Source organism: Melitaea cinxia, chromosome 17 (assembly GCF_905220565.1).
Source record: "Melitaea cinxia chromosome 17, ilMelCinx1.1, whole genome shotgun sequence".
Taxonomy (NCBI): domain Eukaryota; kingdom Metazoa; phylum Arthropoda; class Insecta; order Lepidoptera; family Nymphalidae; genus Melitaea; species Melitaea cinxia.
The window spans coordinates 5297547-5321510 of NC_059410.1; the positions used below are offsets into that span (position 1 = coordinate 5297547).

Here is a 23964-nt window from a genome sequence, read left to right on the forward strand (position 1 = left end):
AGTACCGTATCTAAGATTTTTATTTAAAAGACTGATAATTTAGTTTAAAAGAGATTTGTTAAGATTCACAACAAAAAATTGAAATCATCACTTCAGCCTATTGCAGTCCACCGCTGGACATAGACCTCCACAAGCTCGCACCAAAAAATAGCGTGTTGCACGTAGTCACAACAACTAGTCGTGAGGAGATAGGTAATCAAAATTTTATATGGGCAGTAAAGCGCATTATGGGTCTACTAGTAAAAGTTTCAGGAAATACTTAAGTAATTCTTTTCTTTGCTACTTTTAGGTACGATTCTGACGTTTGACATATATTAATTTATGTTTAGTACATCAGTTTCCTATCATCATTTGTATGTCCTTTCTCTATTTTCTTTTAAAAGTAGAAAGCCATTATAAAAATAAAATAAAATAAAAAGAAGTATTCACTCCATATGTACGTACATATATAGCACATACCTAGAGCGTTATCAGGGTGTAGAGTATGAGAAGGCGGAGGTGGTTGAGCTGGCGCAGGTAAGGGTGGTGGTGACCCACTAGGGGTCACTGATCGCGACCTTGATCGTGACCGAGATCTGAAAAAGCATTCTTTTTAACCGACTTCCAAAAAAGGAGGAGGTTCTCAATTCGACTGTATTTTTTTTTATGTATGTTACATCAGAACTTTTGACCGTGTGGACCGATTTCGACAATTTTTTTTTAATTGAAAGGTGGTGTGTGTCAATTGGTCACATTTAAATTTATTTGAGATCTAACAACTACTTTTCGAGCTATATCTAATAATGCGTTTTTACTTGACGCTTTTTTCGTCGACCTACGTTGTATTATACCGCATAACTTTCTACTGGATGTACCGATTTTGATAATTCTTTTCTTGTTGGAAAGGAGATATTGCTAATTTAGTACCATGATAAAAAAACCAGGATCTGATGATGGGATCCCAGAGAAGTCGAGGGAAACTCTTAAAAATCCGCAATAACTTTTTACTGGGTGAACCCATTTTGATAATTCATGTTTTGTAGGAAAGAAGATATCCCTAGTTTAGTACCATGATAAGGAAACCAGGATCTGATGATGGGATCCCAGAGAAATCGAGGGAAACTCTCGAAAATCCGCAATAACTTTTTACTGGGTGTACCGATTTTAATAATTTTTAATTTAATCGAAATTTGTTCGCTGATGTTTGTTATGTGGTTACAAATAAATTTTATTGAGATCTGATAACTACTTTTTGGGTAATCTTTGATAACGCGTAGTTACTTGACTATTTTTTCGTCGATTCACGTTGTATTACTCGTCGATGTAATTGAAGTCGGTTTTTTTCGTTTGCGAGCAAACATAATTATTCTGACAACTTTTCTTCCATAAAGTAATTGTTATATCAACAGATTGTTGGTGAATTATGACAAATTGTTTATTAACATATAGCATGACTGTTTAATTTAAATGTAATCATAAAAGTGTTCTATTACTACAATGTTAAGGATTTCTTCAAGTTATTGTAAAACTTTAAATAGCAGCTATGGCAATAATAATGACTGACTACCAATTGATCAGCAAATACGAAAAATTTGATTCCTAAGAATAAAATTTTCATCTTAATATTTTCTGCTTTATAGATAAAAGGATTGTAAATCATTTTTGTCTTTATTATAAGATAAATACCCTTAATAAAAGTTTACACAAGAAGCTAAATATTATCGTTTCATTAAACTTTGTTTCTTCTAAACGTCACATTAATCTTACCAACGCTTTAAGAAGCGAGCCAACTTTGCATAAACTGGAAAACTTAATCTATTACATATTTGAAAATAAGTTTATGTAAATAATAAAGACATGTATATATTTGAAAGTATATTGTTTAAGATAATCAATTTATTTTAATTTCTCGTTTTCTAGTTTCATATGCTTATATCCATCTGTTCCGTTGTTTGTTTAAAGTCATACTCAAGCGTTTTCTAAACAGAAGAAAATTTTAGATCCAATCGTCTCAAAGGAGCAACTTTTCTGAGGGAGTACCTCAATCTTACAGAAGATATAATATATAATTAAGGTTTATTGGGAGGGTCAGGGGGTAGAAACATGTAGATGTTGCAGGTGGTCTATAGGTTACGATAACCGCTTACCAGACTCAGACTCAGGTCAGCCGTATGCTTGTTTGCACACTAATATAAAAAAATCCGACGAGTTCCAGTAATTATATATGCAGTATTAATGTACATATACTCGTATGTAGGTCATATAAATGTAGGTAGTTGAGATAACAATACTCTGTCTGCTTTGTGAAAAGGTACTTTACTTCTTCCATTAATATTTTATATGTTGTCGGTTAATGGACAAATATTATTCTCGTAAGCTCATTCTCGTCTGCTTAATATAAAATTGGCTACACTTCCACAAAGCTTGTTACATTACACAGAAAACGACCAACGCTTGATATGCTAAATTGTCGCCTTCGTAAACACTATTATCATGCAAATTATCTTTGTGTTGACTTCACTTTGCTTGAGTTACTAGGTTAGATGCTTAAAGTAAGTTAAAACTATCACGTTAATCCTTAAAGTAACTTAGAGTTAGATTAAATGGGAAAAAAAATCTTTCACTTAAAAATATTTTTTTGTACATAGTATTGGACCAGAAACATACTAGAGTACAGAATAGGCGTGTAATTACTGTGATCTGAAATATTTTATACTGGCAGAGTTACAGTAATTTCCAAGTCTATGAAGGAACCACTTAGTCTAACTTAAGGATTTGTATTACAATTTCACATATATGGTTTCTATTGACTAGCTCGTTGGCGCAGTTTGAAGTGGCCCTGTTTTCTGCTCCGCGGGTTGCGGGTTCAATTCCCGCCTGAGTCTGGTTTAATATTTGTATTTATATATTTACATATGTAATATTTCTATGTATATTTATTAAAAAAAATTGCATATCAAGCGGTTGTTACCTATAACACAAGCATTAAGTTGCTTACCATAGGAACAGACGACCGTGTGTGTATGTTATAAGATAAAAAAAAGATAATGACACAGTATCATGGAGTTGAATATTGTATTATATGCATACGAGTTGTGATATTTAGCTTACTCTTTTAAGTCAGTCATAAAACTGTACAGAGTAGTACTCAGTAATGAGTGTACATTTTATATTACTTTTTATTCCTCAAAAGAGTGTGCCTAAACACCGATGGTCCCGTGTTCGAGTCCCGCTCGGAGTGGATATTTGTGTTAATATTTAATTCTGGTCTGGTTGTTAGTCCCGTGAGTCTTCCCATCGTGCCTCAGAGAGCACGTTAAGTTGTCGGTCTCTGTTGTTATCATGTACACCTGATAGCGATCGTTACTCATAGTAGGGAATATATCCACCAACCCGTATTGGAGCAGCTGGTGGATTAAGCTCGGATCCTTCTCCCACATGGGGAAAAAGGCTTATGCCCAGTAGTGGGATATTTCAGACTGAAGCGTATAGGGATATCTGTAATTTGTCATTACGACGACATAATATGGTACATATAACATTTCTAATTATAAAGATATCTTTACTTTGAAAACTTTATTTTTGAAATAATGACACATACAATACACAATCATCCAATCCAAACTTAGTACAAAAGTCCCAAGGCCCTGGAGTGGAAAGAAAAATAACTGCCAACTGCGGCAACCTGAGTTACAACCCTGGACCACAAAGCAGGGTAACTATCAACTGTGCCAATGACTGGTTATTAGACTTAAATTTTCTTACAACTTTTTGATAATTCATTTTAATAAAGTCGTTTAAAATCAATTGCGTCATTTTATTTCTGGAAATATAATAAAATCCGAAAACGAAGTTCTCATCATAAATCAAATGATCCAAACACGTGTCTGAGTTCTCTCGCCGTCTGTAAGTGATGTCCGATGTCAATAAATCTGCGCCGAGCCTGAATCCCGATCAGTCGTTATTATCGAAGGACTGCCTATTAGCACGGCTCTTTAGAATTCTGATTGGCCGGGACCTATTCAGTATTCAAAGGGCATGGCTATTGAAAAATTTGCTGATACGCAGTCGACATAGAATAAGTAAAAGGCTGTAATTATGTATAAAGTATTCATGCGTATCAGAGATTAAGTACTTAGAACTATAAATTTAATTAATTGGTTATTAAGGCTGTACGAGAATATAGGTACTTATCGTTATCATATATTCCCTACAAGGCTACAATGAGTAACGATATCTCTATCTCTATTAATACAAATACAAATATTCATCCCGAGCGGGAAATTTAATTAATTTTTACTGAGGTAGGGCACAGCAGGAAATTCCCAGCAATTAATAAACGCACTAGTTATCACTACGATTTTCGAGGGTTTCTCTCGATTTCTGTGGGATTCCATCATTAGATCCTGGTTCCTTTCCAACAAAAAAAAAGAATAATCAAAATCGTTTCATAAACGATGAAACTATCCCCGTAAGTTAACATATATAAAAAAAATATATAGGGGTCGAATTGAGTAACTTCCTCCTTTTTTGAAGTCGGTTAAAAATCGAACTCGTAAACCGCCGGTGTTTACGCGCCGCGCACGCATACCGCACTACACCAGAGTGGTTGATAGCGCTATTTATAATATAATAACCTTTGTAGTTGTGTTTATGTTCAAAACCCATAAAAGTAAGCGGGGATTTTTTTTACAATACAAAAAGTTTAAGGTGACACGTAAGTGATAAAAAAGAATATTGCTCGATTTTAAACGGAAAGTACTTGAGTGTTTGTGTAAGATCTTACTACGTTTATAAATATATGTAAAAGTTTAAAATAAATGTTTGTGCCTTAGCTAGACCAGAACAGCTGGAAACAACGGATCCGGATGAAATTTGGAATACAAATACGATACGCCTGGAATAGCACAATGTTACATTTTGAATGAAAATCTATGAAAACTGTATTTGTTTGTTTTAGTTCCATTGAGCATACGCTCTTGATATGTTTTTTTTTACACTTATGCCGGCTAGCGGTAGTTTAAGGGTTCGAAAATGACATTAGTTTAATTTTTATCCCGGGAAATGCACTGTAACCTTAGATTAGAACAACTTTGAACTCCTTTAGGATCAATGTATTTGAAAGAAGTTCCTTTAAAATTTTATCATATCACCATTTTCACGTGAATTAACTTATTAAATTGTAATATTATTGTATATTATCTTAAAAGCCTTTTAAAAAGGGATAAAATGTGGATATTTTCGTGTCTGAAAAGCCGTAAAGTTTTATGCTTGTAGGCAATTTCCGAGGGTTAATAAAAGTGGGTCAATGACCCTCGATTATCATGCTATTATTACTGTGGGATTTCGGCACAATCGGAGACAACTTTTGAATTCTGATTGCTGACTCATTCGGTTCAACTTTTTTGGTAGGACTTTTTAAATGACCATTTTATTTAAGGAACTGAAGATAGTATAATTCTGGTAAAGTAATGGGACATGATGGATGAATGGATGTAGAGTTGTGTCCCATATTAATATTTTCGATTTTATTTGAAAGTTTCAAATATAATTTACTTTCTATATTATTAAGTATTTATGTAAAGCTAAAAAGGAATTTGATAAATATATATATAAGGCTATGCTATTTTATTTTGATCAATATATATTTTTAAATTTTGCGAAGCTTTATTACTTAGCTGTTGGGTGCTGACGTAATTTTTTTTTATCATATGTAATTTAAAAATTTAATTATCTTTTGTATACTAATAGCAATTTTCATTTTAGAAATAATTTTAAAATAATACATATACTATTATTATTATCGTAATTAAATTTCCAAGTTTATTAGCGTCAAGCACTATCTAAGCGTAAGTACTATCTTAAGCTCCTTAACAGAATTGAAAAAAAAAAAAACGATATTTACAATCAAGTTAAAATTGAAAAAGTTCCATGGGCAAGTCAAACATCAATTTGAACTCTTGACTTTTACGTTATTTTATTTTCCATTTCACAACTTTTTCTATGTATAACAAAAAGTTTTTTAGGATAAAACATTGTTAGTATAATAGTGTGAATTTTATATAAGATTTTAAATTAACATGGTTATTTTCATTGCTAAAATTATTCAAAAACGGGATATTTACCACATTCTTTAACATTAGCTAGGAAAATCTTGTTCATGAGTTGTCTGTCTAATATCGAGCTCTATAAAATGGAAATATAAAACATGATAAATATCCGGTTTTCAAAAACCATAATTTTAACTTATATTCTAAACTGAAATATTTCATTTTCGTTGGCTGTAATGGATAATCTCAAAAACTATTAAACCGTTTAAAAACATATTTATTAACAGAATGCTGCAATATCTCTGAGTGACATAGGCTATAGTATATATAACAGGAAAAAACGAAACAGCCAAAATTATGCACTATACCTGACCGGAAAGCTAAAGGAGTATTCTAAAACAAATTAAAATATGTTAAAATATTTTTAAGTTAAATCATATATCGTATCATCATTATACATATAATTAGTGAACTCAAACCTTTTTACCTAAGATTTACATGTTGTAGCTACTGGGTCATAACGAATCAAGTATTGACGTAACATTTTATAGCACTCGTTACTCTGATGTAGCATCGTTACCGGCATCCATTAATATTTACAATGTTGGGTTACATTTAAAGCCCCTTAAGTGTTTCATAAAAGTATGGTTGTCAGTAAAGGAAAATTTTACATATACAAAATGTGTCTAGTGGTATCATCCAAATAATATTAATTTTTTGTTCAAATAAATCCTTGCGAGTAATACGGACTTCAAAAAAAGGAGGAGGTTACTCAATTCGACCGTATATATATATATATATATATATATATATATATACTAGCTGTGCCCGCGGCTTCGCCCGCGTTGAAATTAGTGTATCACAAAGTTTTTCCGACAAACTTCCAGTGACACTCTCATCAAAATCGGCTAAGCCGTTCCATAAACTTTCCTCTTGCCAATGGTGGAGCCCTCTCTCGTATGGTGAAACCGCATGAAAACCCGTTCAGTAGATTTTGAAGGAATCGATCACATACACTTTTGGGGACTTTATTTAATAATACACTAACTATTGCCCGCGACTACGTCCGCGTGGTTATGAAGATATGCATTACTATTAAGATGTTTAACGCAAATTATTTTTTTTATTTCAGTCCCTTGAAATGCTTATCAAACTGAGTAACTTTTTAAAAGGCACAATTTAGTATAATTTAATAGTTATTTTTATAAAACCTTTCTATACACCACATTTTTAGTTTTATTTTCAGGCTGTATATGTTTCATACAAACTATCAACCCCAATTGAACCCCCTTAGCGGTGGAATATCGTAAAATCCGTTTTTAGCGAACGTCTGCTAACTATAATATACCTCCCTGCCAAATTTTATCTTTGTCCAACCTGGATGGATAGACCATCCAACAGTTTTTGAGTTCTCGTGATAAGTGAGTTAGTGACCTTTCTCTTATATATATATAGATTACAATGCATTATTTGGACACTTTCTCACCATCTATAGAGCGAACATTTTAAATTTCAAGTCTCTTACTTCAAAAACAAAAGACTTTCATACAAACTTCCGATCCCCGTTTTATCCCCTTAGGGGTCGAGTTTCGTAAAATCAGTTCTAAGAGGATGTCTACAGGTCTATAAGGAACCTACCTGCCAAAGTTCCAGTTTGTAGCTGTTATAGTTTCTGAGATTTCGTGATGAGGGAGTCAACCTACCATTCCCCGTTTTAACCCCAAAAAGGAGTTGATTTCTAAAGATACATTATTTGGACACCTTTTCATCATCTAAAGAGCGTACATTTTAAATTTCAAGTCTCTTACTTCAAAAACATAGAACTTTCATACAAACTTCCAACCCCCGTTTCATCCCTTTGGGGGTCGAGTTTCGTAAAATCAGTTCTTAGCGAATGTCTACGCCCTATAAGAAGCCTATCTGCCAAATTTCAAGTTTGTAAGTGTTATAGTTTCGGAGACTTCGTGATGAGTGAGTCAACCTACCATCCCCCGTTTTAACCCCAAAAGGGAGTTGATTTCTAAATATTCATTATTTGGACACCTTCTCATCATCTATAGAGCATAAATTTTAAATTTCAAGTCTCTTACTTCAAAAATATAGGACTTTCATACAAACTTGGAACCCCCATTTTACCCCCTTAGGGGTCGAGTTTCATAAAATCTGTTCTTAGCGGATGTCTACGTCCTATAAGGAGCCTACCTGCCAAATTTCAAGTTTGTAGGTGTTATAGTTTCGGAGATTTCGTGATGAGTGAGTGACCTTTCGCTTTTATATATATTATTATTATATATTATAGATTATAGATTATGTATGTTCGGGGATAACTCCGTCGTTTATGAACCGATTTTGATAATTCTTTTTTTGTTGGAAAGGAGATATTACTAGTTTGGTACCATGATAAGGAAACCAGGATTAGATGATAGGATCCCAGAGGAATCGAGGGAAAGCCTTGAAAATCTGCATAACTTTTTACTGGGTGTAGTGATTTTGATGATTTTAACTTAATCGAAAACCGATGTTTATCATGTGGTCACATTTAAATTTCATCGACATCTGATTACAACTTTTGGAGTAATGTTTGATAATGCGTATTTACTTGACTATTTTTTCGTCTACCTACGTCGTATTACTTTTCGAAATAATTGAAGTCGGTTTTTCTTCGTTTGCCTGCAAACACAATTATTTGGTTGCGATCTTCCATAATTCTGAAGTAGGTTCTTACCCAGTATAGTGGGGTCGCCGAAGTCTCCTGACTATCGGCCAGTCTAACGACACGACCCCACATGTCTGTAGCCTTGTTGTGAGCGAGGCCAACCCCACCATTGTGGCCTGGAGGTTTCGTCCGGGCCTACCGCCGGGGCGAGGTGGTGAATACTAGCGTGACTCCATCTCGCCCCACCCAGGCGGACGACTGCTCACACGTGGTGGTTTTTTAGTCAGTAGGAGTCTGACATAACCCTCTGGCGCCCCCGTGCCGGAGGGTATCCAAGATGGATATTCCCCACGTTAAAAAAAGGTTCTTGTCCAGTGTCGGGGCGAGGTGGCGAATACTAGGGTGACCCCTGCTCACACGTTGTAGTTTTTGGTCAGTAAGAGTCTGACATAACCTCTCCGGAATGGTATCCATGAGGATTTTCCCCACGTTAAAAAAGATGCTTTCCCAATGTTGCCAGGTTTTGAGCAAAATAATACCTGATTTTTTTTTCGGTTCATGTTTTTTGAGACAAGAACTGAATACACGAAAGTTTTTAAATGTAGAATAAAGTAGAACATTTACACGATAATAGTGTAAACAAAAACTTTATATAACTGATCCTTATTATTATTATTATTTAATTTAATTTATTTATTGTAACGTGAAAAATTGAAGTCAAGTTATAAAATATAAAACCTTAAATTAACTACTGATTTCTAAACTAAACTCAATTTAAGTTATTCAGGAAAGTGACAGTAAAACCAAACTTTGATAGCAGAAATCCATTAAGACTTCTCACTTTTATAGTTTTTATTGCATTTTGTTTGGAAATAAACTGGTAGATTTTAAATTAAGTAACTTGATGTCGTCAGAGTTGTCTTACTACGGTGAAGTTTATTACATTTATTCGAAATAACTTATCAAATTAAACAGTGTTTTAAAGTTAAGAAAAGTGATAAATTTCATTTATAGTGTAATTTTGACGTATTGAGGGCATTCAGTTTATGTTAGTAATTGTGTTTGCTTGTTTAACCGACTTCAATTACATCGACAAGTACCTAATACAATGTAGGTAGTCGAAAAAATAGTCAAGTAAATACGCGTTATCAAAGATTACTCAAAAAGTTGTAATTAAATCTGGATGAAATTTAAATGTGACCCCATCGGCTTTCGATTAAATTAGAAATCATCAAAATCGGTAAACCCAGTAAGAAGTTATGCGGTATAATACAACGTAGGTCGACAAAAAATTGTCGAATAAAAACGTAGTAATTGTTAGATCTCAAATAAATTTAAATTGGACCAAATGACACGTACCACCTTTTGATTAAAAAAAATTATCGAAATCGGTCCACCCAGTAAAAAGTTCTGAAGTAACATAAATAAAAAAACCATCGAATTGAGAACCTCCTCCTTTTTTGGAAGTCGTTTAATAAAGTAACTTTGATTTAAATCACATTTTGTTACAACTGACTTGTCTTGTCTGACTTGTTCATTAAAAATACGTATCGTTTGAACCTGCTGTTACTTACCTAAAATACAACGCATTTAGTTACTTGCCTTGGGTACAAACTATCGCGTAATTTTAAAAATATTTCGTTTTTTATTTAACGGATAGTTAATATATAAAATACGTCCGCGTAGAATGACAAACGCTAGCGGCATTTCCGTGTTGAATCGCAATTCCAGTTTCGTTGACGTAAAATAAACCAACCCTCCCGTCACGAGTGGTAACATTGTTAATGTAATTAAACATCAAATGTTTAAAATACTCGTAAACCACTAAAATCATTTTCATTTTATTTATTTAAAGATGAGTAACAAAAATCTAACGTTAGACGTTACCTTCCTCGTTTCTATATTTGTTTTATTTCGTATATTTGTATATATACTTTCTTATTGCGATCAAAAATCACTCACATTCATTCTTTTTTCCTACATTATAATAGTATAATCAAAAATATATCGTATCCGGAAATCATCTTTAAATACACACAAAAAATCTTAAATAGGGTCATTAATTCTGAGCTGAACTTATTTAAACAAATTTTAATTATAGTACCTTAAATTATTATTTAGTGTCTCAACATTTTAATAAGCCAACGCAATTAGTCATAGTCTTTGTTGTTTGAAAATTCGAAATAATAATTACAAACAATAATTCAAAACAACTGTCCCAGTTGACAAGATAATCCCAAGAACAGAGCAACTAACAAGTTTTGAGCTTTACTTGGATTATTATCTATTTGAATTGAGAATATAATTTATTCTAATGACAATAATGTACTGATTAAGTAGGATTAATAAGAGTTTCAATATTTATAAATAGCCTTTCCCTTTAGCAGTAATATTGTCTGTTTGTGTTTATAATACTGTATACGATTACCATTTCAAACATTAAATAAACTTGTTACGTTGAACTAATAATAGATTTAATTGTATGCGTTTGTGTGTGTGTGTATGAGCTTGAGTATGTATGTATGTTGCTTGTACTCATCGTTTTGTCGTAAGAAAATAATAAAATATATTTTTTTTTCTTATAACGTCAAAATAGTTCTTATATAAAAAGTACCAATAAAACATTGGTTTTACTAGTATATTTAGCAAGCATACACACACAGCATTTCACTCAAAGGTATTTATAAAGTTTTAAAAGTATTCGTTTACACACAACGAAATCTAAATTCAATAAACTGATTTAAATAATTTTCTGCTATCAAAAAGCTATATTATCCAAAAGTAACAGAATACGACGAAACACGCTACCACTCAACAAACTATATGTGTCAATGTGAGTGTGACAATAACAAGCGCTTAGTTATAAATAACAATACAAACAACTCTGATAAACTGGGTTATATCCTAACATAGCCTATATTTCAATCACAAATGGAAGTGTATGTCTTATTTACACGAGATTGATTTATTTGTCCCGAAATCCTGACGCCTGTACAATCGCATCACATAATCCATTAAACGGAAGGCTGACGTGCAGTAATATATTATACTAGCTGTGCCCGCGGCTTCGCCCGCGTAGAAATCAGTGTGTCACAAAGTTTTCCCGGCAAACTTCCAGTGAAACTATTATCGAAATCGGCTTAGCCGTTCCGTAAACCTTTTTCTCCAAGCCCTCTCTCCATTGGTGAAATCGCATGAAAATCCGTTCAGTAGATTTTGAAGGAATCTTTCACATATACTTTTGGGGACTTTATTTTATAATACACTAACTGTCGCCTGCGACTACGTCCGCGTGGTTATGAAGATATGCATTACTATTAAGATGTTTAACGCAAATTATTTTTTTATTTCAGTCACTTGAAATGCTTATCAAACTGAGTAACTTTTTAAAAGGCACAATTTCGTATAATTTAATAGTTATTTTTATAAAACCTCTATACACCACATTTTTAGTTTTATTTTCAGGCTGTATATGTTTCATACAAACTATCAACCCTAATTAAACCCTCTTAGCGGTGGAATATCACAAAATCCGTTCTTAGCGGACGTCAACTAACTATAATCTACCTTCCTGCCTCATCTTTGTCCATCCTGGATGGATGGACCATCCAGCGGTTATTAAGTTCTCGTGATGAGTGAGTCAGTGACCTTTCTCTTTTATATATATAGATTACGATGCATTATTTGGACACCTTCTCGCTATCTATAGAGCATACATTTTAAATTTCTTTTACTCCTAAAACATAGGACTTTCATACAAACTTCCGACCTCCCGTTTTACCCCCTTAGGGGTCGAGTTTCGTAAAATCCGTTCTTATCGGATCTCTACGCCCTATAAGGAGCCTTCCTGTCAAATTTCAAGTTTGTAGGTGTTATAGTTTCGGAGATTTCGTGATCAGTGAGTCAACGTACCATCCCCCGTTTCAAACCCAAAAAGGGGTTGATTTCTAAAGATACATTATTTGAACACTTTCTCACCATCTATAGAGCATACATTTTAAATTTCAAATCTCTTACTTCAAAAACATAGGACTTTCATACAAACTTCCAACCCCCGTTTTACCCCCTTAGGGATCGAGTTTCATAAAATCCATTCTTAGCGGATGTCTACGTCCTATAAGGAGCCTACCTGCCGAATTTCAAGTTTATAGATGTTATAGTTTCGGAGATTTCGTGATCAGTGAGTCAACCTACCATCCCCGTTTTAACCCCAAAAAGGGGTTGATTTCTAAAGATAAATTTTTTGGACACTTTCTCACCATGTATAGAGCATACATTTTAAATTTCAAATCTCTTACTTCAAAAACATAGGACTTTCATACAAACTTCCAACCCCCGTTTTACCCCCTTAAAGGTCGAGTTTCGTAAAATTCGTTCTTAGCGGATGTCTACGTCCTATGAGGAGCCTACCTGCCAAATTTCAAGTTTGCAGGTGTTATAGTTTCAGAGATTTCGTGATCAGTGAGTCAACCTACCATCCCCGTTTTAACCCCAAAAAGGGGTTGATTTCTAAAGATACATTATTTGGACGCCTTTTCATCATCTATAGAGCATACATTTTAAATTTCAAGTCTCTTACTTCAAAAACATAGGACTTTCATACAAACTTCCAACCCCCGTTTTACCCCCTTAGGGCTCGGTTTTCGTAAAATTCGTTCTTAGCGGATGTTTACGTCCTATAAGGAGCTTTCCTGCCAAATTTCAAGTTTGTAGGTGTTATAGTTTCGGAGATTTCGTGATCAGTGAGTCAACGTACCATCCCCCGTTTCAACCCCAAAAAGGGGTTGATTTCTAAAGATACATTATTTGGACACTTTCTCACCATCTATAGAGCATACATTTTAAATTTCAGGTCTCTTACTTCAAAAACATAGGACTTTCATACAAACTTCCAACCCCCGTTTTACCCCCTTAGAGGTCGAGTTTCGTAAAATCCGTTCTTAGCGGATGTCTACGTCCTATAAGGAGCCTACCTGCCAAATTTCAAGTTTGTAGGTGTTATAGTTTCGGAGATTTCGTGATGAGTGAGTGACCTTTCGCTTTTATATATATTATAGATTATAGATTATAGATATAGATTATAGATAGATTAGTTGCGACAATATATCAAAAATAAATAATTATTAATATCGGTTCAATAGTTTTAGTTTATCAATCTATATAAACTAATGGTCGTCCAGCGGTCGAAATTCGACCACAATTGATTTAAGTCATAAGTTTGAACATTATTAAGGTTCTGTTGTCCAAGATTATATAGTACTTCTATAATAATATACAAAAGAGTAGGTATATATGCGTGTGTGTGACAAATACACGGTAGTGTGTGTCATGTTTTTTTTTAATGATTTAATGTATTTTTTATGCATAATTAAAAAATATTAGCATTCTGCACTTCTTTATATAATCTATAAGTGTGCGAAACTTCATACTCATCCGTTTGCACGATTTTCGTAAAAAGAAGTATAAAGATTTTTCTTCACGTATTAATACAAAGATAAATCAAAAATCAAAATCAGTAATTTCTTTATTCAAATAGGTTTATATAAAAAGAACATCTGAACCGTCATTTTACAAATAAAAATTATACTGCTTTTTAATAAGTTTGTTCAGTACATGAACATAAATTGTAAAATTATTGTAGAATTATAGTGAAAAATAGTGCATCATAGATAATAAAATTAGTTAATTAAATAAGTCTCAAAAAAGGTGTAATAATGGCAATAATTTATCTTTAATATTAAAGTTTTGTGTATGGCAATTTTCCTTTCTCTCTTCTCTCTTGGGGTCAAAAAGATTCTCTTTTTTGGCGGGAAGAGAAACGCGCCTTTTTTAAAATCGTCCTATAATTAAAATTAATTTTAATAGTATTTAATATTAAAAAATAAATAAAAATGCAAGGAGAAAGCGATGGAGATGAGGAGGAGCGATCAGTGAAGTCAATATCAGGAAAAAAAAGAAGAATTACAACTCCAACAATAGATAAGTATAAGACATACACTAAAAATGGATATACAAGACAATATCCAGACAACAGCTCAAATGGCGACTTTGTGGTTTATTTAGAACATTTAGATAGAGAAATTAAACTTGGCAATATGAATCCTTTAAACCTCTCCAAATATTTCAAAAATATCAAGGGGGTTCATGAGAGAGCAAGGATTAATTCAAATAAAATTAAAATATCTTTCAAACAGGCAGCTTTAGCGAACGATTTTTTGAAATCCCGATGCTTATTAGAGCATAATTTAAGAGCATACATACCTGCATCCTCTGTGGAAAGGGTAGGGGTTATTAGATATATTCCGAAAGAAATAGGAAACAAGGAATTATTTGAAAAAATTTGCTGTGATAGAGACGTTGTTGGAATACGTAGATTCATGAAACGCGAAAAAGGTAATTTAATCCCATTATCAACCATATCAATAACATTTTCAGGTACTTCTCTACCTGAATATATTTTATTAGACGGATGGAGATATAAAGTACATACTTATATCCCTCCGTTATTACAATGTTTTAAATGCTTAAAGTTCAATCACTCAGCTAAAATATGTCGTAGTGAACAAGTTTGTTCTAAATGCTCTGAAAATCATTCATATAAAGATTGTAGTTCTGAAACGTTAAAGTGTACTAATTGCTCTGGAAATCATCTAGCTATTTCAAAAGATTGTCCAATAAAAGCAGCTAGAATATTAAAACATAGGCAATCTTATGCAATGGCTACTATAAATAAAGATTTTGTAAACTTTCCAGCTCTTCCTAAGAGTAGCATACAGAAATACACAGGAAAAGTTGACAGTAATAAAAATATAGAATTACCTCATGTACCAACAAAAACAGATAACTTTAATATCTCAGATATTGTAAATAATACAAAAGTCATGAACTCGATAATAAAAACATTAGTAGCATTAGGAAATTCGGAATCAATTAAGACCACATCTCATATTAAGGAAATTTTTATTAAAAACTTATCTGAATAATGGATAGTTTAAAACTAGTACAACATAATATACAAAGTATTAATAATAAAAAACCTTTGTTACAAACACTTTTATTTGATAATGAAATAGATATATGTTTATTAAATGAAACATGGTTAAAAAGTTCCCATTCACACTTTTACATGCCTGGATATGATTTTATTTTTAAAAATGCTGAAAATGAACATGGCGGTGTAGCCTTTTTAATTAAAAGTTCTATAAAATATGTCCAACTTTCAACTCCAAATTTCCAAGATGTTCAAACGATTGCCATTTCTGTTGATACAAAAGTCGGTCCTCTAACTATTCTATGTGTATATTGTCCACCTAAAAATAAAATTAATATTTCTAAATTAAAAAATATTATAACCAGTCTCCCTAAACCATACATAATATCAGGTGATTTCAATGCGCATCATGTAGCATTTGGATGCACTTTAACTAAAATTAGAGGTAAAAATCTATATGATTTAATAGATGATCTAAATTTGTGTATTCTTAATACTGGTAGTGCCACTACTGTACGTAGGCCAAATGACAACATATCTGCCATTGATGTTACTTTAGTTAGTCCAGAGTTAGCACCCATATGCGACTGGTATGTGGGTGAGGATCCATTAGGTAGCTATCATTACCCTACATTTACTAATATAATTGCATCTCCAAATACTTATGACTTTAATAAAAATGTAAATAAATATATGTATAATAAGGCTAATTGGGAAAAATACTATTTTCTCTCAGAAAGTCATTTCATTAATTTTAAGATAACCAATGAAGATCCTGTAGGATCTTACAACAAATTTTGTAATATCCTAAATAATTTAAAAGAGGAATGTGTTCCCAAATTGAAATATTACACAAAAAAGAGAGATAATAAAGCCCCTTCCCCTTGGTGGAACGACATTTGTGCAAAGGCTGTAAATGATTGTAAATCAGCTTTATGTAATTACCGACGGAATTTAAATATGGAAAATTATCTTAACTATAAAAAAATGGAAGCTACGAAAAAGAGGATTATTAAAGAAGAAAAAAGGAAAAGTTGGAAAAATTTATGCACTTCATTTAATAGATACACTCCCATTAGCAATATATGGAATTTTATAAAAAGATTTAATCGCATAAAAATAGGTTCTAACAGTAGAAATGATAGTTTTATACCAGACTTTTTTGATAAATATACAAAGACTGGAGTTGAAAATGATACTTGTTTAGATAATTTATTTGATAAAACAAAAGAAGATAAAAATAATGAATTTCTTCTAAAACAGTTTAGTTGGGATGAATTTAATAGTGCTTTACAGTCAAGGAAAGATTCGACACCTGGTTTGGATGATTTTCCATATTTAATGATTAAAAAGTTACATAAAGTAGCACAATTAGTTCTTCTAAATATATACAATCTTTTATGGTCTTTTCAAATTGTTCCTGAATCGTGGAAAACACAATGTATTCTTCCAATTTTAAAAAATAATAAACCAATTCAAGATCATAACTCTTATCGTCCTATCTCTCTCACTTCTTGCGTAGGGAAAATATTTGAACACATGATTAAAGTAAGGTTGGATTATTTTGTAGAAACAAATTCTTTATTACCTGATTATCAACTAGGTTTCAGAAAAGGTAAAAGTGCAGTTGAAGGCTTCGTTTCATTCATTGCTGACATCAAAAATTCTATCTTTGCTCACTCTAATGCAATATGTGTATTTCTGGATGTTGAGGGTGCATATGATAATGTGAACCTGTTTCAATTGATCAGAGTTTTGAGTGAATTAAAAATACCTGGAAAGTTATTAAAATGGATATTCAACTTTTTTTATAATCGCACAGTATATGTTAAATTTAATAATATTATACATGGGCCTAAGTATGCACATAAAGGATTAATGCAAGGTGCTATCTTATCACCAATTTTATACAATCTCTACACGTCTCAGATCCAAAATAATGTAAGAGAAAATAATGTAAATATCCTACAATATGCAGATGATTTAGTCGTGTATTCTATTAATCAAAATATAAATATAGCTAAATGTAGTATAAACCAAGGTCTTAGTCAATTGCAAACTTTTTACCATAATAAACTTAAATTAAATATTAATTCTACCAAAAGTTCTGTTATGTTATTCGGAAAATCAAATTGTAATGTTCAAGTTACATATAATAATGAAAACATCCCTATTGTAAAGGAACAAAAATTCCTTGGTGTAATTATAGATAATAAACTTAAGTTTAATAGCCATATTGATTGTATATGTAAAAGAGCTTATAAAAGAATCAATATATTAAGATATTTAGCAGGAGTTTTTTGGGGTGCTGATGCAAAGATTCTAAGTATTTTATATAAAAGCATAGTAAGAAGCCACTTTGACTATAGTTGTATTGCCTATATAAATGCTAGACCATCTCTGCTAAAGAAACTAGATATTATTCAAAATAGGGCATTAAGAATAATTACGGGAGCTATGAAATCTACACCAATTAACTCAATGGAAATTGAAACAGGTATTCCTCCTCTAATATTAAGACGCTTGATGTTAGCTCAGAAATTTTGTCTAAAAATGCTTGCAATAAACTCTTCTTTACCTGTTAGGAAGTTAACGTTAGTAGAAGAATTATCGAGTTGTATAATGTCTTCTACAAATATTATTAACGCTCAATCAATAAATTCTGCAATGCTTCCGCAAATGTCAGCTATTTTACATTTAACGATAAATATCTCAAAATCTGTCTATTCTAGCTCTCTATGGCCTATTTATGGATATAAATTTGAAAGCATTTGGGAAAAAAAATTTACAATTATTCTCGATATCAATAGTAAAACAGAACTGCTTAGAATATTAGATCATAAAAAAGATTTTTATAAAATTTATACGGATGGATCCAAAAGCACCCAAGAAGTTAAAGCAGCTTATTTCGACAGTAATTTAGGCTGTACAAAATGTATTTTACTAAACAACAATTGTTCAATTTTTACTGCAGAATGTTACGCAATTTATATGGCATTATTATATGTAAATTCCAGTAGTAATGTTAGAAATGTTATTATTATTAGCGATAGCAAAAGCGCTTTATTAGCTATAGACAGTTGTAAATTAACATTTAAAACAAATTATTTAGTATTTAAGATTAGAAATTTACTGTACAATTTAAATGCGAGAAATGTTTACGTTGAGCTAGCCTGGGTACCCTCCCACAGAGGAATATCTGGTAATGAAAAAGCTGATCAAGCTGCAAAAAGTGGATATGATGAGGACCATAGAGATGTTGTTAAAACACCTTTCTCAGATTACTTTCCAATCATTAAAGACGGAATTAATATACTTTGGAGAGATTATTGGACCATAACAAAACAGAATAAAGGACAATGGTACGCTAAAATTCAAAAAGACTTCAATACTAAGCCCTGGTATAACATCGTCAGCTGTGAATCAAGAAAATTTATCTCCATAATTAATAGAATGAGATTTGGACATTGTCTAATTCCCTCTCATCTTTTCAAATTAAAAATTATTCAAGATCCTAAATGTACTAAATGCAGTGAGCCATACGCCGATATAAACCACATTATTTTTAAATGCGAGTCATTGAAGTTGCATAGATTAATCCTGGCTTCGGATATAGATAAAATTTGCTCAGAAAATAAAATAAATACTCCCCGCCGCCCAGAAGAAATATTAGCCAACCCAAGATTTTTTAAACCATTATTCAAGTTTATATGTTCGACAATAGAGAAGATATAATAAGGAAAAAAAAAACTGAAGTGTAGAAGTTTTTGTTTATAATTATATACATAATAAAATAGTAAAAATTTGTACAGTTTAGAGCGAAGGACTCGAATCCAGCTCTCAATAAATTTAAAAAAAAAAAAAATCTTCTCTCTTGGTGGATTCTCTTTTTTGGCGGGAAGAGAAACGCGCCTTTTTTAAAATCGTCCTATAATTAAAATTAATTTTAATAGTATTTAATATTAAAAAATAAATAAAAATGCAAGGAGAAAGCGATGGAGATGAGGAGGAGCGATCAGTGAAGTCAATATCAGGAAAAAAAAGAAAAATTACAACTCCAACAATAGATAAGTATAAGACATACACTAAAAATGGATATACAAGACAATATCCAGACAACAGCTCAAATGGCGACTTTGTGGTTTATTTAGAACATTTAGATAGAGAAATTAAACTTGGCAATATGAATCCTTTAAACCTCTCCAAATATTTCAAAAATATCAAGGGGGTTCATGAGAGAGCAAGGATTAATTCAAATAAAATTAAAATATCTTTCAAACAGGCAGCTTTAGCGAACGATTTTTTGAAATCCCGATGCTTATTAGAGCATAATTTAAGAGCATACATACCTGCATCCTCTGTGGAAAGGGTAGGGGTTATTAGATATATTCCGAAAGAAATAGGAAACAAGGAATTATTTGAAAAAATTTGCTGTGATAGAGACGTTGTTGGAATACGTAGATTCATGAAACGCGAAAAAGGTAATTTAATCCCATTATCAACCATATCAATAACATTTTCAGGTACTTCTCTACCTGAATATATTTTATTAGACGGATGGAGATATAAAGTACATACTTATATCCCTCCGTTATTACAATGTTTTAAATGCTTAAAGTTCAATCACTCAGCTAAAATATGTCGTAGTGAACAAGTTTGTTCTAAATGCTCTGAAAATCATTCATATAAAGATTGTAGTTCTGAAACGTTAAAGTGTACTAATTGCTCTGGAAATCATCTAGCTATTTCAAAAGATTGTCCAATAAAAGCAGCTAGAATATTAAAACATAGGCAATCTTATGCAATGGCTACTATAAATAAAGATTTTGTAAACTTTCCAGCTCTTCCTAAGAGTAGCATACAGAAATACACAGGAAAAGTTGACAGTAATAAAAATATAGAATTACCTCATGTACCAACAAAAACAGATAACTTTAATATCTCAGATATTGTAAATAATACAAAAGTCATGAACTCGATAATAAAAACATTAGTAGCATTAGGAAATTCGGAATCAATTAAGACCACATCTCATATTAAGGAAATTTTTATTAAAAACTTATCTGAATAATGGATAGTTTAAAACTAGTACAACATAATATACAAAGTATTAATAATAAAAAACCTTTGTTACAAACACTTTTATTTGATAATGAAATAGATATATGTTTATTAAATGAAACATGGTTAAAAAGTTCCCATTCACACTTTTACATGCCTGGATATGATTTTATTTTTAAAAATGCTGAAAATGAACATGGCGGTGTAGCCTTTTTAATTAAAAGTTCTATAAAATATGTCCAACTTTCAACTCCAAATTTCCAAGATGTTCAAACGATTGCCATTTCTGTTGATACAAAAGTCGGTCCTCTAACTATTCTATGTGTATATTGTCCACCTAAAAATAAAATTAATATTTCTAAATTAAAAAATATTATAACCAGTCTCCCTAAACCATACATAATATCAGGTGATTTCAATGCGCATCATGTAGCATTTGGATGCACTTTAACTAAAACTAGAGGTAAAAATCTATATGATTTAATAGATGATCTAAATTTGTGTATTCTTAATACTGGTAGTGCCACTACTGTACGTAGGCCAAATGACAACATATCTGCCATTGATGTTACTTTAGTTAGTCCAGAGTTAGCACCCATATGCGACTGGTATGTGGGTGAGGATCCATTAGGTAGCTATCATTACCCTACATTTACTAATATAATTGCATCTCCAAATACTTATGACTTTAATAAAAATGTAAATAAATATATGTATAATAAGGCTAATTGGGAAAAATACTATTTTCTTTCAGAAAGTCATTTCATTAATTTTAAGATAACCAATGAAGATCCTGTAGGATCTTACAACAAATTTTGTAATATCCTAAATAATTTAAAAGAGGAATGTGTTCCCAAATTGAAATATTACACAAAAAAGAGAGATAATAAAGCCCCTTCCCCTTGGTGGAACGACATTTGTGCAAAGGCTGTAAATGATTGTAAATCAGCTTTATGTAATTACCGACGGAATTTAAATATGGAAAATTATCTCAACTATAAAAAAATGGAAGCTACGAAAAAGAGGATTATTAAAGAAGAAAAAAGGAAAAGTTGGAAAAATTTATGCACTTCATTTAATAGATACACTCCCATTAGCAATATATGGAATTTTATAAAAAGATTTAATCGCATAAAAATAGGTTCTAACAGTAGAAATGATAGTTTTATACCAGACTTTTTTGATAAATATACAAAGACTGGAGTTGAAAATGATACTTGTTTAGATAATTTATTTGATAAAACAAAAGAAGATAAAAATAATGAATTTCTTCTAAAACAATTTAGTTGGGATGAATTTAATAGTGCTTTACTGTCAAGGAAAGATTCGACACCTGGTTTGGATGATTTTCCATATTTAATGATTAAAAAGTTACATAAAGTAGCACAATTAGTTCTTCTAAATATATACAATCTTTTATGGTCTTTTCAAATTGTTCCTGAATCGTGGAAAACACAATGTATTCTTCCAATTTTAAAAAATAACAAACCAATTCAAGATCATAACTCTTATCGTCCTATCTCTCTCACTTCTTGCGTAGGGAAAATATTTGAACACATGATTAAAGTAAGGTTGGATTATTTTGTAGAAACAAATTCTTTATTACCTGATTATCAACTAGGTTTCAGAAAAGGTAAAAGTGCAGTTGAAGGCTTCGTTTCATTCATTGCTGACATCAAAAATTCTATCTTTGCTCACTCTAATGCAATCTGTGTATTTCTGGATGTTGAAGGTGCATATGATAATGTGAACCTGTTTCAATTGGTCAAAGTTTTGAGTGAATTAAAAATACCTGGTAAATTATTAAGATGGATATTCAACTTCTTTTATAATCGTACAGTATATGTTAAATTTAATAATATTATACATGGGCCTAAATATGCACATAAAGGATTAATGCAAGGTGCTATCTTATCACCAATTTTATACAATCTATACACCTCTCAGATTCAAAATAATGTAAGAGAAAATAATGTAAATATCCTACAATATGCAGATGATTTGGTCATGTATTCTATTAATCAAAATATAAATATAGCTAAATGTAGTATAAACCAAGGTCTTAGTCAATTGCAAACTTTTTACCATAATAAACTTAAATTAAATATTAATTCTACCAAAAGTTCAGTTATGTTATTCGGAAAATCAAATTGTAATGTTCAAGTTACATATAACAATGAAAACATCCCTATTGTAAAGGAACAAAAATTCCTTGGTGTAATTATAGATAGTAAACTTAAGTTTAATAGCCATATTGATTGTATATGTAAAAGAGCTTATAAAAGAATCAATATATTAAGATATTTATCAGGAGTTTTTTGGGGTGCTGATGCAAAGATTCTAAGTATTTTATATAAAAGCATAGTAAGAAGCCACTTTGACTATAGTTGTATTGCCTATATAAACGCTAGACCATCTCTACTAAAGAAACTAGATATTATTCAAAATAATACATTAAGAATAATTACGGGAGCTATGAAATCTACACCAATTAACTCAATGGAAATTGAAACAGGTATCCCTCCTCTAATATTAAGACGCTTGATGTTAGCCCAGAAATTTTGTCTAAAAATGCTTGCAATAAACTCTTCTTTACCTGTTAAGAAGTTAACGTTAGTAGAAGAATTATCAAGTGGTATAGTGTCTTCTACAAATATTATTAACGCTCAATCAATAAATTCTGCTATGCTTCCGCAAATGTCAGTTATTTTACATCTTACGATAAATATCTCAAAATCTGTCTATTCTAGCTCTCTATGGCCTATTTATGGATATAAATTTGAAAGCATTTGGGAAAAAAAATTTACAATTATTCTCGATATCAATAGTAAAACAGAATTACTTAGAATATTAGATCACAAAAAAGATTTTTATAAAATTTATACGGATGGATCCAAAAGCACCCAAGAAGTTAAAGCAGCCTATTTCGACAGTAATTTAGGCTGTACAAAATGTATTTTACTAAACAACAATTGTTCAATTTTTACTGCGGAATGTTACGCAATTTATATGGCATTATTATATGTTAATTCCAGTAGTAATATTAGAAATGTTATTATTATTAGCGATAGCAAAAGCGCTTTACTAGCTATAGACAGTTGTAAATTAACCTTTAAAACAAATTATTTAGTATTTAAGATTAGAAATTTACTGTACAATTTAAATACGAGAAATGTTTACGTTGAGCTAGCCTGGGTACCCTCCCACAGAGGAATATCAGGTAATGA

At 31.5% G+C, this 23964-nt stretch overlaps 3 protein-coding genes and 2 long non-coding RNA genes across 5 annotated transcripts in view; 2 read left to right on the plus strand and 3 right to left on the minus strand.

The window, feature by feature from the left end:
- LOC123661686 (sodium channel protein 60E) overlaps positions 1-23964 on the minus strand; it is a 167558-nt gene that overhangs the window by 14103 nt on the left and 129491 nt on the right. The window contains exons 8-9 of the mRNA XM_045596637.1: positions 11489-11495; positions 460-575 (exon numbers count right to left, since the gene is read on the minus strand). Coding sequence (XP_045452593.1) covers positions 460-575; positions 11489-11495 — 123 coding nt within the window. The remainder of the gene's footprint in view (positions 1-459; positions 576-11488; positions 11496-23964) is intronic.
- On the plus strand, positions 14474-15734 carry LOC123661688. Its single transcript, XM_045596640.1, has one exon. The coding sequence runs from the start codon at positions 14577-14579 to the stop codon at positions 15666-15668; it is 1092 nt and encodes a 363-aa protein (XP_045452596.1). The 5' UTR covers positions 14474-14576; the 3' UTR covers positions 15669-15734.
- LOC123661689 lies at positions 17263-18572 on the minus strand. Its single transcript, XR_006744381.1, has 2 exons — positions 18255-18572; positions 17263-17450 (listed from the first exon to the last, which is right to left on the minus strand). It is a non-coding gene; the product is annotated as an uncharacterized LOC123661689 (long non-coding RNA).
- LOC123661687 lies at positions 19615-20813 on the plus strand. Its single transcript, XM_045596639.1, has one exon. The coding sequence runs from the start codon at positions 19656-19658 to the stop codon at positions 20745-20747; it is 1092 nt and encodes a 363-aa protein (XP_045452595.1). The 5' UTR covers positions 19615-19655; the 3' UTR covers positions 20748-20813.
- On the minus strand, positions 22342-23457 carry LOC123661690. The gene is made up of 2 exons (XR_006744382.1): positions 23334-23457; positions 22342-22489 (listed from the first exon to the last, which is right to left on the minus strand). It is a non-coding gene; the product is annotated as an uncharacterized LOC123661690 (long non-coding RNA).